The 15,255-nt window shown below is 40.2% G+C and overlaps 1 protein-coding gene across 2 annotated transcripts; it reads left to right on the top strand.

Annotated features, from left to right (window-relative positions):
- The first annotated feature begins 10,968 nt into the window (after positions 1–10,968).
- On the top strand, positions 10,969–14,003 carry LOC119889455 (homeobox protein MSX-2-like). Of its 2 annotated transcripts, none has more exons than XM_038700396.1 (2): positions 10,969–11,474; positions 11,999–12,439. In XM_038700396.1, exons 1-2 carry the CDS (start codon positions 11,174–11,176, stop codon positions 12,298–12,300), a joined length of 603 nt encoding a protein of 200 aa, XP_038556324.1. In that variant the 5' UTR covers positions 10,969–11,173; the 3' UTR covers positions 12,301–12,439. The 2 variants fall into 2 exon arrangements, with proteins under 2 accessions (XP_038556324.1, XP_038556323.1); XM_038700395.1 differs by having other exon boundaries at positions 10,973–11,474; positions 11,994–14,003.
- The last annotated feature ends 1,252 nt before the right edge of the window (positions 14,004–15,255 follow it).

The raw sequence follows: 15,255 nt of genomic DNA on the forward strand, positions 1-15,255 counted from the left end.
TCAGCAATAATAATACAATATATTATAACTAATTGGGCTAATTTTTCTGTTACTCTAATTAAATACATTTTGCTAATAATACTTGTACTGAATGTGAAAGAATGAATACTTCCACCACTCCTTTTTGAGAAAGCATCTGAGACTTCAGATCCGGGTGTAATTTACACAAGCAAGGACGTACAACGTAGATAAGATTTTTGAGACTTTTACATACAGACCTATGATACAGACTCACTAATACTGCCACCTGCTGGCTGACAGCGCTACAAGCACAATTCAGGACCTCAGAAAACAAAACCCCAGTCCAGATAAAGTTAGGCCAAGGTAAAGCAAGTGCGTCTCCCGTCAGATTCTATAGAGCTTAGAGAAAAATGTCGCTAGTTAGGACTGCGTATGTGCCCCGGTTTAGCCAACAGCTGGGCTCCAGTCAAAGAGATGAACCACGACCAGACCAGACCATGGACCAGACTGAGCCCCCCACTCAGTGCCAGACGGGCAAGCGCGGGAAGATGCGTGAAAAAACTCGGTCAGTTTTAAAAGTGAAATTTCCAAAGTTCAACAACCACACTTTGTCCAAGAAGGTGCCAGAAGAAGACAAAACATCGAGACGGCGGATGCTGGAGTCCGTGGCAAATAAAACCACGACACCTGTGAACCCAGGAGGAGAAGCCCAATGTAATGTTGCTGGTAATGTTGGCTTAAGTTAGCTTTTTAGGTTAGCATGTCACCCCCCTGTCTCACATGTCCTCTCTCTCTGACAGGTGTTCTATCAAATGAAGGCAAAAGCCCAATAATAATACAAAAAAAACCCTGTAGAGTAAATCCAGCAAAATGAGCATAAGTTTATCCTGGGGGGACACAATAGAGAAACAATATACTAGAGCTGTGGTTCCCTACCTAACATTACAGTTAACAAATGTTTTGTTAACACTGTCAAATTCACTGCGATGTCGATCAATGTGCACTGCCCCTGTAAAATAAGGAAAAGAAAAAAAAATAAAATAAATGAGCACAAAACTATATTTACATTAAAAAATTGGTTCAATACTGGCTATTTTCACAACTGTTAGCCACTAAGTAAGGCCCACATTAAACAAACTGAGATAGAAAAATGACTCTTCACTACTAATGTTTACACAAAGGCCACAACCTGTGATGTGGGGTCAAAAGTAGACATTGTTTCATTGTGTGAGGTCACAAGCTAAAAAGGTTGGGGACCAATACAGAATGCTTTTGTAAAACATGCATGATATTTTGCCAGAAGTTTTGATACAGCTGAATGGCTTTTTTTAGTTTGTGGTGTTGTGGTTTAAGTTATCATGAGTGTAGGTAGCTAGACAATAATATGTAAAACACACACCTGCTTTATTCAAATGAGCAGAACTAAGCTGAACTAGCACTGTATTCCCATGTAGTTTCTTTGTCAGGTGCTGGCAGTGACTCTGACTGTGTTGGTGGAGAGGCTTTCTTCTTCTCCCAAAGACCCACCAGCAAAGCAATAAATGCTAAGGAAAAGGTAGAGCATATGGCAAATATACATTATGGGCAATGACGAAGAGTAACAGAGGACGACATTGGATGAAGTATAAACAATACACAGTACAAGTTGAACTCAAAATGATTATAGGTTCAACATGATGACAACAAACATCAAGACAAACAGCATTATTACTCACAGTATGTCTTCGGCTATAGTATATATTACAACATCTTGGACATTAACATTAACCATGTGTGCCACAATCACTTCAAGTTTAACCACAATTCATAGTCAAAACCTGTCTCGAGCTGAATCTGCCCCTCCCCATATATCCTCTGTAGCCATGAACCAGACTACCGAGCACTTTTTTTACTCCCTCTTTCTTTTCCTGGGAATGTGTCTCCTGTCCTGGATAGGCCAAGTTTGCTGTTCTTAGGACCATCTCCAAGATGCTGGAGGAGAACCAGCTTATCAGACAGAGACGGGACGCCCTCAGCCAGGCCATCTGAGCAGACAGACTGAAATGGCCCACAACCATAGCAGTGTTTCTCCACAAGTTCTTATTAGTGGATACATTTATTTCCTTATGCAGGTGGTTTTGGAAACCAGTGTTACAACCAGTGTTACAAGGCCCAGTTTGGTGGTTCATCTGTATTTGTGCGTACTGGTAATGTGCTGTAAGAACATAAAGCAATCTGCATAAAATGTATTCGTCAAAGAAACATCTTATCGTCTTATGTAATGTTAAGTTGCCGGTGTTATTTTATTAAAAGAGTACATATTTATATAGCCGGGCTAAAGTATTTTTATTTTAATTAGTCTGGTATTTTACAATTTCATAATATAGGCAAACTAAGATTTTCAACTGTTACAGTATACATGAGTAAGATATTCATACATGCAGTCCAGTACTGTGATTTTTCAGCACATGCTGACTTATTAAAACTTAATGTTCATTGTAGGCTGAGACTGTCAGCCTACTGTAATTTTTTGTCCCCCTCAATTACAATGGGTGGACAAAATATTATGTGCACATTGACAGGATAATAACACCACAAACTTTCTCAACATCCACCAATGATGCAGGAATTACCATTAGATTATCGCAGATAAACTCAATTTTCCACCAGAGGGCACCACCTCCTCTGATATCAGTGTCTGCTGGTAGTTTTCAGTTAGTGGTCACACAACATTGTGTACTCATAGGGTGGGTTCACACCTGAATCAATCCACTGCGAGGATGATACATTGTTTCAATTTCCCGTCTGGTTTGCCTTCACAAAGGCTAAAATCAAACTGTCCAGATATTGTAAACATAATCCACGTGGTGGAAATGGCCGTAGACCATTGGTCATACAGTTGGTGGAACACCCCCGGTTCTGTTCAACCGGACACCCCCGGTTCTGTTCAACCGGACTAAACAAGGCTTATGTAGACAGCTGACAGAAATTTCACCACCCTGTTTTGTAGGAACATCAGGAAACTAACAAATGTCTGTACTCGTGGGTAGTGCAACATACTTACTTAGTGAAATGACGAATATTTCCCTGAGACAAAGATATTGAGGGTAGTTTGTTTTATAAGCTAACCTAATTTGGAAGCCTATATGCTGCTGTTATTGTACACGTTTTAAAAGAGAATAGTGCTGATGATGATTTTGAAACTCTGTTTTCAAATCATATGTTAATTGGCTATAATTTCAAATTGTTTGTCATTGTTCAATCAGTTATTAAGGTTTTCATCAATAAACAAAAAGTGATGAATAATATTAAATCATGGTATTGACCAGAATGTGTTCACTAATGGTTTCAGTGATGAATCTATCACCAGGATTTATGTTAGTAAATCTTCTTGAGAGTAGCATATGGCTGTGATTATTTTAACTGTAAAATAATTGATGTTAAACCATGGACAATTTACTTTAAATTGTTCTGCAGTTTCTTAATGTTTTGATTGATGAGCCTCATTGCCTCTGTGTTTAGAGGCCAGTTTTTGTTTTACGAATACAACTTGGCAGCCTTATCAGAGGTCTCACTAAAGTTCAGAGAAGTGTTGCGTCTGCAAGTACAGTATGTGCTTAAATATACACCAGTAAAGAACTGAATGCAGTTAGATGGTGAAGGACCAATATTTACAACAGCTTTGAATATTTTCAACACATTTGTTGTAGCCTTTCAATGCTTATTGTATAGATAACTGGCATTGTTACTGCATTTAAGACATTGTTGAGTTGTCTAATGTGATTACTTTTGTCATTACCACCTCGCCATAGAATCCCTATAATTGAACATGATTTACCTACACATGCTGCCTATCATTTAAAACAAGTTTAATGACAAGTTACACTCTCAAACTAATTGAGCTTGAACATATTTAAAAACATGATTTGGCACTTTATCAGTTATCTTTATATAATAGAACTTCAAGCAGCTTGGATGTACTGAGTAATGAAGATGCTTTGACTCTGTTTCAGAAACAAATCTTTAATTTCATTGGCTGATGTTCTTTGCAGCAAATAGAGCTGGTGGTTTTGATTCAGTAAACAGGCGGTTTATAGAGTGTGTTTTCACAGCACTGAGGATAAATAGCTGATGGGGTGGTGATTAGCAGTTAAACAGGCCTTTTAATCATAGCTGCGGTCTACTAGGAGACTGGCAGACTGTGGCAACTGTACCTCCAGACGACACTGCGAAGCCTGTTGACCAGCGGTTTGCTGCATTGTTTACATGGACAGAGGCCCCAGGATGTTGTGCTGTTTGAAACAAGCTGGTTTGCCTGTGCAGGACTTGTTCAGAAAATAATGTAGTCATCAGAAACAGTGTTGGAGAATAGACCAGTAAAACACACTGAGATATAAAATAAAAATGTTATGTAAAGCGATGAAGTATGGTGTGTGTGAGGTATTGTTTGGGCCTAGACTAGCAGTGAATTCATATTTACATAAAGTCACCTTCGTTGTTGCAGCTCTAAAATGCAAAACTGTGAGGTTTGAGTGCATGTTGGGTTTATTCAAATGCTGGCATCCTAGATAGCAGCTTGGTTGTGCTTCTGCCACTGATGATGACAGACAATTTTATTATGTTTTAACACCTAGTTTACCACATCCTGAGTGAAATGAGTCAATGTGAGAAACCTGATAACGTGATTGAGATAACTTGGTAATGTCAGCAGATATGAGAGTTGTGTTGTTATACTGCACACTAAACAAGTTTTAAAGAGAGTGCCAACCACCTGTCAGATGAGAGCAAAAATAACTTACAGGCGAACTACTACTACTACACATCCTCAGCAAACAGTTGATCACAGAACAAAATAGACAGGACACAATATAAATGAAGATTTACCTTTCTTTGATTACTGATGTACCTTTGTCTAGTGGATACATGGATGTAATGCTTGTCTTTAGAAATAAAGACTAAATATTGAAATTTTTTGGGCCTCTTGTGGGTGGCTCAACAAGCTGTTCACACAACACTGACATATTATCATGTCACAATGTTGTTACAGCATATCAACAGTAAGTTAAAATGTCACTCCCCCTTTTAACTCTGTTTTGGTCTCCACCAACTCCTGAGCAAGCAGAAACCTCCAGGACTGAAAAGTGAAGCCAACTCGGAAGTGCCAAAAACTGCAGTTCCTCGAATGTCCGGCTCCATAGACCCCCATGTTAATATGGCCACCTTTAATATGTTTACAGCCTAGTACAAAAAACAGTTTGGTCTCTTTAGCTAATTTCCCCCTTTCGTGACAACTGTATGAGGGTTTATTTTTAACTTCCCCGTTTAAATGATACTAAGGCTTAAATTTATGCATAATTAAAGCTAGATTTTTAAAGTTTTCAACTGGAAAAATCTCACCTCTTCCCTTTAGGCTTCCCACCAAAGCTACTTGGATTTTATTTCCATTTTTGTGTCAGAGCATTAGAATTATTGATTGCTGTCGGAAATATTAAAAAAAATGCTTCTCAAATAAATTCCTTACTCTAGCTTTAAGGACATAGTCGCCTTGAGTACCAGGTGGGTGTCCTCACAGGTAACCAGCCGCTAGGTGGTTTCAGCAACCTGGCTTCGTTCAGCTTGCCCCAGATCCACCTCTATTTGGCGAGGCTCCCACATTGAGCTTCACAACAGCTCTTCAGAAACCTACGGATGACATCACGGAATATGTGCACCGTCCATGTTTTTCACAGTCTATGCTCTTGATACTTTCTGGGGGAAATATCTGTCTCTTGACCTGCTAAATGCTCCACTATCTTCACCAGCTAGTTGTTAACTTTGACTACAAAGAGCACAATGTTAATTGTTGGTTTTCACTGTTGGTATAACAAGACTAAGAGTCTACAGCCTCACAAGCAGATTTGTACTTGGGCACAGTGGTACTAAGCTAAAAGCTAATATCAGCTTGCTCAAAATGACAATTCTAACATGCTGAAGTTTAGTAGGTACAATGTTTACTATCTTAGTTTTAGTATGCTAAAATTAGTTGAATTAATTGAAAAATTTAAATTTTGAACTGATGGTGGCACTAGAGGAAGGGTGAGAGGATCACCAAAAATCGTACCAGTTCATAATCTGGGAACCATGAATGTCTGGTAGAAATCCATCCAATAGTTGTTAATATATTTCATTTCTGGACCAAAGTGGTGGCGTGCCGAATATCCAACATGGTAAATTGGGATGCTTCAAATGCACACCTTTCTAATCAAATTATGTTGATGTTGACCCCAAGCCAACAAGTATGAAGCAGCCACATCATTTAAAAAGGTATATCATTTGACAGCATGTTTACACATCCCTTCCTTTCATCTCTGAAAGAATTATCACCATGTCATTTTGCTAAACTGTAATGCGATGACGGTGCCTTGTGTGTTTTATATAGATATCAACTCCTAAGAGCGTTTCATTATTTTCTCTGCCAGACACAATTCAGGGTGACGAAATGTGCAGGAAAAACAAACGCTGACACAAAGTTTCATCAGCCTTAATTGAGTCAACAGGCAGCATCCCTTTGCCAGCCAAGAGCAAACTGCTGTGAAGTCTTAGTCTCTTTGAGCCCTGGTGGCATCTGCAGAGAAACAAGATACACTGGGTTAATGTGTTTTCTATGATGAATCACTTTGACCTGAGTTTGGTCGAAATTATTGTGAACATGTAGTTGATTAGGTGTAGTTGAAAGGTGATTTATGTGTTTTTTTATGATTACAAACACATAGGTTCACATACAGAGTGCTTTCTAGACTATATTCACTAGAGACGGTAATGCATTAAGAATTTGCCAAAGATTTGCCTACTAAATTTACCCTTGCCTAAAGTCTTATCAGCCTATAGATCACAGATAAGGTTTTTTTTTTATCAAGGTACAACACATGATGTGGAAAGGCTCCACTCTCACTCCCTGCAGACGTTGATTGTGCTTGTGTGTACAGGGGTTGGAGACAGAATGCACAAGTGGCTTTCGCGTGTAGAGGAAGCTAAGGACACAGTTTCCTTTATGTACTCTACTTTCTGCACACATGTTTTTAGTACACTTGCATGGCTAACAATGTTCATGTTGGAATGGATTTAAGCAAGACGCTCTATCAACTGGCTCAAGCAGAACCAATGGCTGCATATTAGCGCATGGTAAAGGATTCCAGTTAGCAGAAGTTGCTGTTACTTCCTCATTGCTTAAACTATGCAGCGCTGAGCCTAAATAGCCACACAGCAGCACACTTACTTGTATGTGTAATATTTCTCTCCCTTGTGATCTCGATCATATGATGACAAATATTTCCCTGGTGTTAATGAGTGCTGAAGATGCACAAGTGTGACTTCATGAAGCCGCGGGTCTTTTTCAGGAAGCAGTTTTGAATGATACATTTGTGGTTGGCTGTTTGCAGTAAATGTGTGTCAAACTTGAAAAAGTTTTGACATACTATATGCCTGTAATTTGTTGTGGTGAGATGGGGATTTACTGTAGCCGCAGTGCTTTCGTCAGGGAGGGGATTAGTGAGTCGTTTGTTTTGGCTTTTTTAATATTATAAACAGACTTGCTGCAAACAAGTTGTGACACTGATTAAACCTTAATTTAGATTAGCTTCAGGGGGCACAACTGATGATAATCTTCTTCCCTATGCTTTTCACTGTTATATTGTTACAGTTATACAGTTATGCGCTACATTCATACATTGAAGACTGAAATTCAAGAAAGTACACCCTAACCACCACACTCCAGTAAATAAACAGCTCTGGGAGTGGTGGGTGTCAGCTTTATAACACAGGACTCCTCTGAAGGCATGCGGGCCAAAATGCACCCCAAATAAACTCCTCTCCTTAGATTTAGGAAAACATCTTAAGAGCTCATTTTGCTTTTAGCTGTAATCTGTCCTACCCTATACTTATAACGACATTAAACATCAGTTATCTTGGAGTTGTCCGTGGTTGTGCCTTTCTTTTTTTATGGGTAGTTTATTTTGACTGTCTCCAGATGAAATATTGATTCAGTCTTGATTGGCTTGTGATGGCTACAGTGAAAAAAGTCTGTGGGTTGCTGTGTGTAGCAGTAGTTAGTATGTTTGACTCCGCTTTGAACATGATGAAGCATGTCCTGGAAACAACGCTATTGGCTAAAATAGACTCAAACTTCACATTGTAAAATTGTGTGGAAGGTTATATGACTATTTCAAATGTAAGACAAGCAAGTTGTTAACTGAGATTTTGTATTGAGGAATATTCAGCATGATTTGTAAGTGTCTGCATCCTGTGAAGATTATACAGACTAGATTAACGGTATTGAAAGAAGCTTTTTTTCCTGATTTAGACTCCTAAGTATGTGAGGATCTTTATAAAAAAAAACACAGTGTTGATGTTCACAAAAACAAAACACTTTACAGTTGTAGACTGTACCATTATGTGTGAATTTGTGTGTGTACGCGTACTCTACACTGTTGCTAGCAGAACTAATGCAGGGGAAGAGAGGTGGAACGGAGAGCAGTGCTAATTGGTGTTTGAGGCGATCAATGTGAGCTGAGGGCTGTAGCCCTCTGGTCTGGAGCTGCTCTGCCCCGTACTGAGATACTCTGACTCTGTAAGCTATGCTTGGATGGTCAGGTTTCGCCACCTCTTCTGTAACTTTCCTTGTATTTCTTCCCCCACAATGGGAGACAGACCAGTGGACCGCAGTGCACTATTTGGGCCTGGTTACTGGAGGAAGATCATAGAGGGCCTCAAATTGTTGATCAGACTACCTCTGGTTATATGCTGATGTACTAAACTAGCTAATTAAGCTCACACATCAATACGCCTATTTTATGGATGATAATATCACGAAGCAGTGAAAACTGCTGCTTCTTCTTGCCCTAATGTACATTTGTGCTGCATATTATTAACCTTGCTTTTGCTACCACTGTAATTTTAACTGCAATAGCCCAAACCACTACTGCATCTACTACTGCTAGTGTTACTATTTAAACTATTGATATTACTGATTCTGTTAACCCGCTGATTTTAACATGCCTCTCGACAAGAAATTGGACCAACTCATCACCTGTCTTACACTTGAATTTAACTTCTCTCTTTAACCCTTCTCTGCATAGATCCACAGAGCGTTTACGTGTCTTCACATGAGGGTATGTCCCGCGTTAACTGCTTTGACTTTATAAGAGTCTGATTTGGATTCTGTAATGATACAGTGTAGTCAATGTAAATTACAAATTACTGATTTAAAGCAATTTTAAACAGTATGTGATCAGCAAGTTTAACATTGTTTTCTTGTTATCAAGAATATAAAATGTAACATCATGATATGGTCAGCAATGCTTACCATTCATTTTTTGATACATTGTGATTTTTAAAAATAAAAACTTACAGTTTCATTGTTTTTCCAACTTTACCACTACCATTATACACTTCTAACCAATCGCCTTGCTGTACATTACCCCCTAAACTAGATTTTCCCAGCTAATCGGATTCTGCAGAAATGTCGTTGTTGATATTAGCCTATGGGTAAATGTTCCCAACAATTCTTGGTCTCCTAAATTCTTCAGTTTGTTTAAATTTCAAACATATGCACACACTCACACCCCCCCGTCCATGCACTCCATAAACCTATCTTTAGGAAGCACGCTGAAACAACAGATAGGCCCCTTAATTGATTTGCATGTGTTTACGGGAGAGTGAGCTCATGCTGGGTGAGCACTTTGCTTCATATGGAGACTAATAATGTTGATGTAGTGTGGAGTCGAGCCCCTGATGCCGCTGTAATTTAGCTGATTACAGAGAGGACACCGTCCCTCTGAGGGCTGATCACAGAGCTCTGAACAGCAAACTCCAGTCACTTCACCGGTGGCCTTTGTATGTGTGGGCATCTGTATATGAGAGAGACACACACAGTGGACAAGGAGCCAGAGATGAGTGTATATAGAAACACGGAGCAGAGTGTAGGACACAGCATGCAATAAGCACATTAATTTTCCATCAGCTGCTGTCTCTTTTCTTGGCTGAATGAACACTAAATCTCACTCAGAATTACATTAAACCTTCTGATGTTCATCATCAGTTTTAACATCCATGGCCTTTTTGGCTGGTTTTCAGGACATTGCATTGCCTCATCCCATCAGTGAGAGCCCATGTTTAGGAAGGCTAGAGCTGCTGTTGTACTTCTCATGATATTTCCTAATACTCTGCAGCTCTACAGGTATGAGCTTCAAACAGGCACGAGACGTCTCTGTCTCCACCGACTGGGACTAATCGCAGCGGGCGCCACACACCTCAGGAAGGTAGCAATTTTCCATCATTACCGTTAAATCCTGCTTAAAAGAACCGGATTCCACAGACCTAATTACAAGGTGTTAATAATAACAATGTAATGACAGTCATTTTAAAGCCTGCCTAAAACCATAATCCATCTCCCGACTGACTCTCACATTTAAGAGTGTGGTTGCTGTAATATCTGAAATTTAAAAGCACCATGATTGTTATTGATTACCATTGTGATTACTTCCACAACTGGTGAGTCAGGCCTTACGAGTTAAGGCATGAATTAGGAGCTCTGTCAGCTTTTGTTAAGTGGAAATACAGCTCTTCAGCTGTCACACTGATGCTTTTCATCCTGGAGCTGCTGATGCTCGGAGACAAGCCCAGGAAAATCCACCAGCCTAATTGCAGGATGGAGGAGAGTTTAGCAGATGGGATTTACTTATTTTAGTAGGGTTCTTTTCCCCACAAAATACCAGGCTTCAATCTCATCCAAAATTCGTATTAAGTCTTACTAACAGCATTAATTCAGGACATAAAGCAGGATTTTCCCGCACGTCCATTGTCAGCTAAGGGTCTACAGTTTGCACAGTGAATAAAACACTGTCTGTTACTGTCAGTAATTATGTTAAAACCTTGTGGGCTATTTTCAAGAAACAATCTTCTCCATGCGTGCACTGCAGCTGATTGGGGGTGTGGCGCCACAATGATCCGGTCGCCCCAAACACAGCGTCCAATCACAAGTCTTCCCCCAACCGCGGGATGAGGACGCATCATTGGCTGAAAGTTCGGCGTTGCCTCCCAAAAGTTTTTCCAACATCAATTTTATCAACTTTGTCTCAACTTCCTCCAAGTGCGAATTCCTCAACGCGTGGACGCTGCGTGCACTCCGTGACAAAAAGGTATGTGTTTTCTGGGTTGGAATTAGATATCGATTGCGCCCCCCCTACAGAAAGAGAGCATGTCTTCCCCTGGAGACTGGAGGGACGAGTTTTCAGCAGACGAGGATGAACTGCCGCCGCGCCTGAAGAAGCGCACGGCGCAGGTGTCCTGCCTGCCTTTCAGCGTGGAGGCGCTCATGTCGGACAGGAGGCCGCTGAGTGCGACGGACAGGGAAGAGGGAGATGACTCGTGCATGGACGATCAGGCGCACAGTCCGGATGAGTTCTCCCAACAAATACGGTCTATTAAATCAGAGCCGTCGGAACGAGGGGACTGTGCGTCTTGGATATCCAGCCCTATTAAGATGTCATCACCAGCCCGTAAGTGATCCAGGGTAATGTCTTGAAAGATGTATTTATACGAATTTGCTGTTAAATAATGCTTTGTGTAATCGTTTTACGGATCTGAGTGCTTTAATCACCCCAGAACGGATCCAATCTAGCATGTTTTATAAATGAAAAGTCTAGGGGTAGAAATCCATGTTCAGAGTTGGCTCTTTTTAAGAGGAGATGGCCATTATCCATTACTTTTTCTCTCACATTTTTCCTTATTTGCTTGTTTAATCTATTTTTTAATCTGATTATTTTTATAGTGAATAGATTGAGTCTGCCCTTCACAATTCCCCAGGTGAAGGTCAACAGTCCAGAAGCCAAAGATAATTTTTAAAATAGCAGCAAACAAACATTTTTAGAAGCAGGAAAGCATTTTTTCTTGACAAATTTAATCAATTTATTATCAAAATTGTGTGAATAATTTTCTGTCAGTCGACTAATTGAATAATCGACTGATTGTTTCAGGCCTTATTCAGTTATTTAACTGATTTTTGTCATGTCCTGTAGCACAGCTCAGTCCAGCCATCTGCCCCTTGAGGAAGCACAAAACCAACCGCAAGCCTCGCACTCCCTTCACCACCACGCAGCTCCTGGCCCTGGAGCGGAAGTTTCGTCAGAAGCAATACCTGTCCATCGCCGAGCGGGCCGAGTTCTCCTCCTCTCTGTCGCTGTCCGAGACCCAGGTCAAGATCTGGTTCCAAAACAGACGAGCCAAAGCCAAGAGACTTCAGGAGGCCGAATTGGAGAAACTCAAAGTAACAGCTGGCATTGGGCCCAAAGCTGTATTCCACCCAGGCTTCGGTTTTCCCCTTAGTGTCAACCTGCAGGCTGGATCAGCAGCACTCTACGGACTGGGCTGCTCATACGGCCGCAGCCCTATTCTCCCCGCTGCACATCTGGCTATGTACGCCTCACAGGTCGGCCACAGCCTGTTCCACCTCTCCTGAGAGGAAGCAGCATTATACAGTGCTGTGAATCTGGATATCTGTGTTAAAAAAAACAAACGAGAGGTCGAGAGTGTATCGTGAAGTCATGCACTTTATAAAAGACTTGATTTAGGACCTGAAGTGGAGCTGAAGCTTCAAGGTCTTCACTGGTCTTTAGTTACAAGGAGAATTTATAAAGTTCTTTTACTGTTTGCAAGAGACTATGGAAGGACAAGGATACAGCATCTCAAAGATCCTTCATTTCTGTTTGCCAACGCTGATTCAGCAGGGGTTAAAAGATAATAAATGGAATATTGATCAGGCCATGTGTAATTTGTCCTGAATAGCAGATTGCATTTATTGTAGCCTTTTTGATAAATTTCTTTCTACTCTTTTTGTTTTTCCTGGATGATTCCAGCTTTGGGAATATTATTTTTCACTTCTTAGCCTTGAATATGGAGTGGTATTTTATATTGTACTCCTCCTAGAAGAATAATTGTGACAGTAACAGTGTGGCCTGTTCAAGTGCGTGCTTACTTAAAAGCTAAACATTCACAAGTGACACACATTTATTTATGGTATCTCTTAGATTCATTTATACCATGATGCATATCTTCATTAAAATTTTATATTTTTGTTTGACGTTACATTAAAGCTTGTAATTAACCTACTCTTTTGTTCTTTTGCTTGTTTGTGACATACATACAAAGTGATTGATCACCTCATTTACCCGGTGAGCTAACTTGAATGCAGTTGTCTAGAGATACACTCCCTTTTAATGGGTGTTTCAGCTCTCCACTTAAGTCTGGTGGCTCTACTGCTTCTGACTGCCAGCTGTTCTTGTGAGCTATGTTTTTTCCCCCACAAATTCTCAGTTAGAAAATGCCATACAGATGATGCCGGGAAGTCTCTTGATCAGATCTCAGGCGAACAGACTGGAGATCTGTTGGATCTGCCGTCCTAGTAAGTGCTGATTCTGAGGCATTTCCCTCCTCTTGCAGCACCCCTCAGATAAATTGTTTTGTTGACAATTGTTGTAATGGAGCACCGGTTGGTAATTCTGTGAAAAAGACCAATGCAGCATACTGGATTTTTAACTCTTGATCAGAAATGGTTTAGTTTCATCCTGGACAAAAGTGACTGCTCATTTGTGTGTTCGCCTGCTCTAGTTTGGATGTATTGCTTAAGGAGAAAAAAGGTGCCATTTTTAAGCTTAGAGCGTATGGAGTCTGACTCATGTAGAAAACAACCCATTTGTGTTTTGCATTATATAAGCTGCTTAGTTGTCCTAAGTATAATAACAGTAAATCATTTTGGCTTGATGTCAGTGTAGCAGTCTTAAATGCGTGTATTAAATGTAGAGGGAGTTGCTGTGTGATTTTGCTCTTAAGCTGAATTCAAACTGAAATGTTCCAGGGAAGCTATGTCTTTATGTAAGTTGTAAATACAAGGTTTGGCTTGAGGAAAACGACCTACATGTTGCAGCTCAAACAAAGTTTCATCTGAGTGTTGAAGTCATCGTCAAACTGTACGTTTCAAAGGTACTTTTGAAGGAAGGAAGCTGTGAGTGACGGACCAAAACATGTTAGTTGAACCACTGAACTATTTAACTTAGTAATCTGCTTTAGAGCTTTACCAGTGGAGACTGAAAGCATGGTATAAAAGTGTGTGGCTTTCTGCACCTCACATGTATGAAGGAGAACAAGCTACTATTGTACAGGCGGATGTTTAACTGGGTGGCCCGAGTGAGGAGGTGTTGCACTCTTTAATGAATATTTAGCTACCAAATTTCCTCTAAAGATGTGAAATTATGTTTGCAGTAGTGAACCTTTTCTGCAAATAGCACATCTCACATTGCTTTAATTGCAAACATGTGTTTTCATATTGCTCTTGGAAATCGCAGAAGTTGAGATTTAAACGTTTGATGTGAGCTGTATTTTTAAACGGTATACTTTAAATGAACTCTGTCTCTCTGTGTGAACTTTGTAACACAGCATTATACCAGGTTGTCCCTTTGCAGTCCCTGGTTTAATTGCCCTTGTCCCTGAATTCTGACTTCAAAACTCTGTGAAATTATATGTGTAGACTCCGTGATAACAGCACAGGCCATTATACGGTCTCTCTTTCTCTCCCCTTCTGCAATCTTGGGGAAAGCTTGTTACCATTAGCACATATTTCACAGTCCATTTGCTCTCCTTCATTTTGAAATTAACCCGGCATTAAGCTTATAGTGAGGTCTCTAATGGCTACGATTGCCCAACCTCCAGTTTCAGATATTTCAGTGTGAAACATTAGCGGAGGAAATGATCGCAGCCCAGCTGATGTCTGATTAAGTTAAAAAGTGAGATTGGGTCTCATAATAATTAAATACATAAATATAAAACCATGTAAAATCAAAATTTGACACATTTGACAAAGAGTGACCTGAGAAGTTATTTAAATACTGACTGAGCTAATTTGAGTTTCACAGGTATTTCAGGTCATGCACACTTTATATCCTAAGCTGTTAGAGCGAGGGGTCCAGAAGAGCTCATAGAGGCTTAAATGACAGGTCCACATTATTTTCAAGTCTATCTTAATACAACATTCACATGCCCATATGTCCATTGAAACAGTGTTTGGTTGCTGTAATCATTCCTCCTCTCCATACTGGCCGTGACTGAGATTCCTTTCTAATTTGATGTGGGGGACAAAATCCACAGTCCTCGTTCTGTGCAAGAATGCTTTCTAAAGTTCAGCTGGTGAATGAAGTGCATATCTTCCACAGTTACTGTCCTTTTTGTAGCATATCCCCTCTGTGTGTTTCCCTGGACAGTGTTTTCTTGCTCCATGCAGTAACTTAA

The sequence above is a fragment of the Micropterus salmoides genome, unplaced genomic scaffold (genome assembly GCF_014851395.1).
Source record: "Micropterus salmoides isolate LMB-PRFRI ecotype aquatic unplaced genomic scaffold, ASM1485139v1 Ms_hic_scaffold_5, whole genome shotgun sequence".
Lineage (NCBI taxonomy): Eukaryota > Metazoa > Chordata > Actinopteri > Centrarchiformes > Centrarchidae > Micropterus > Micropterus salmoides.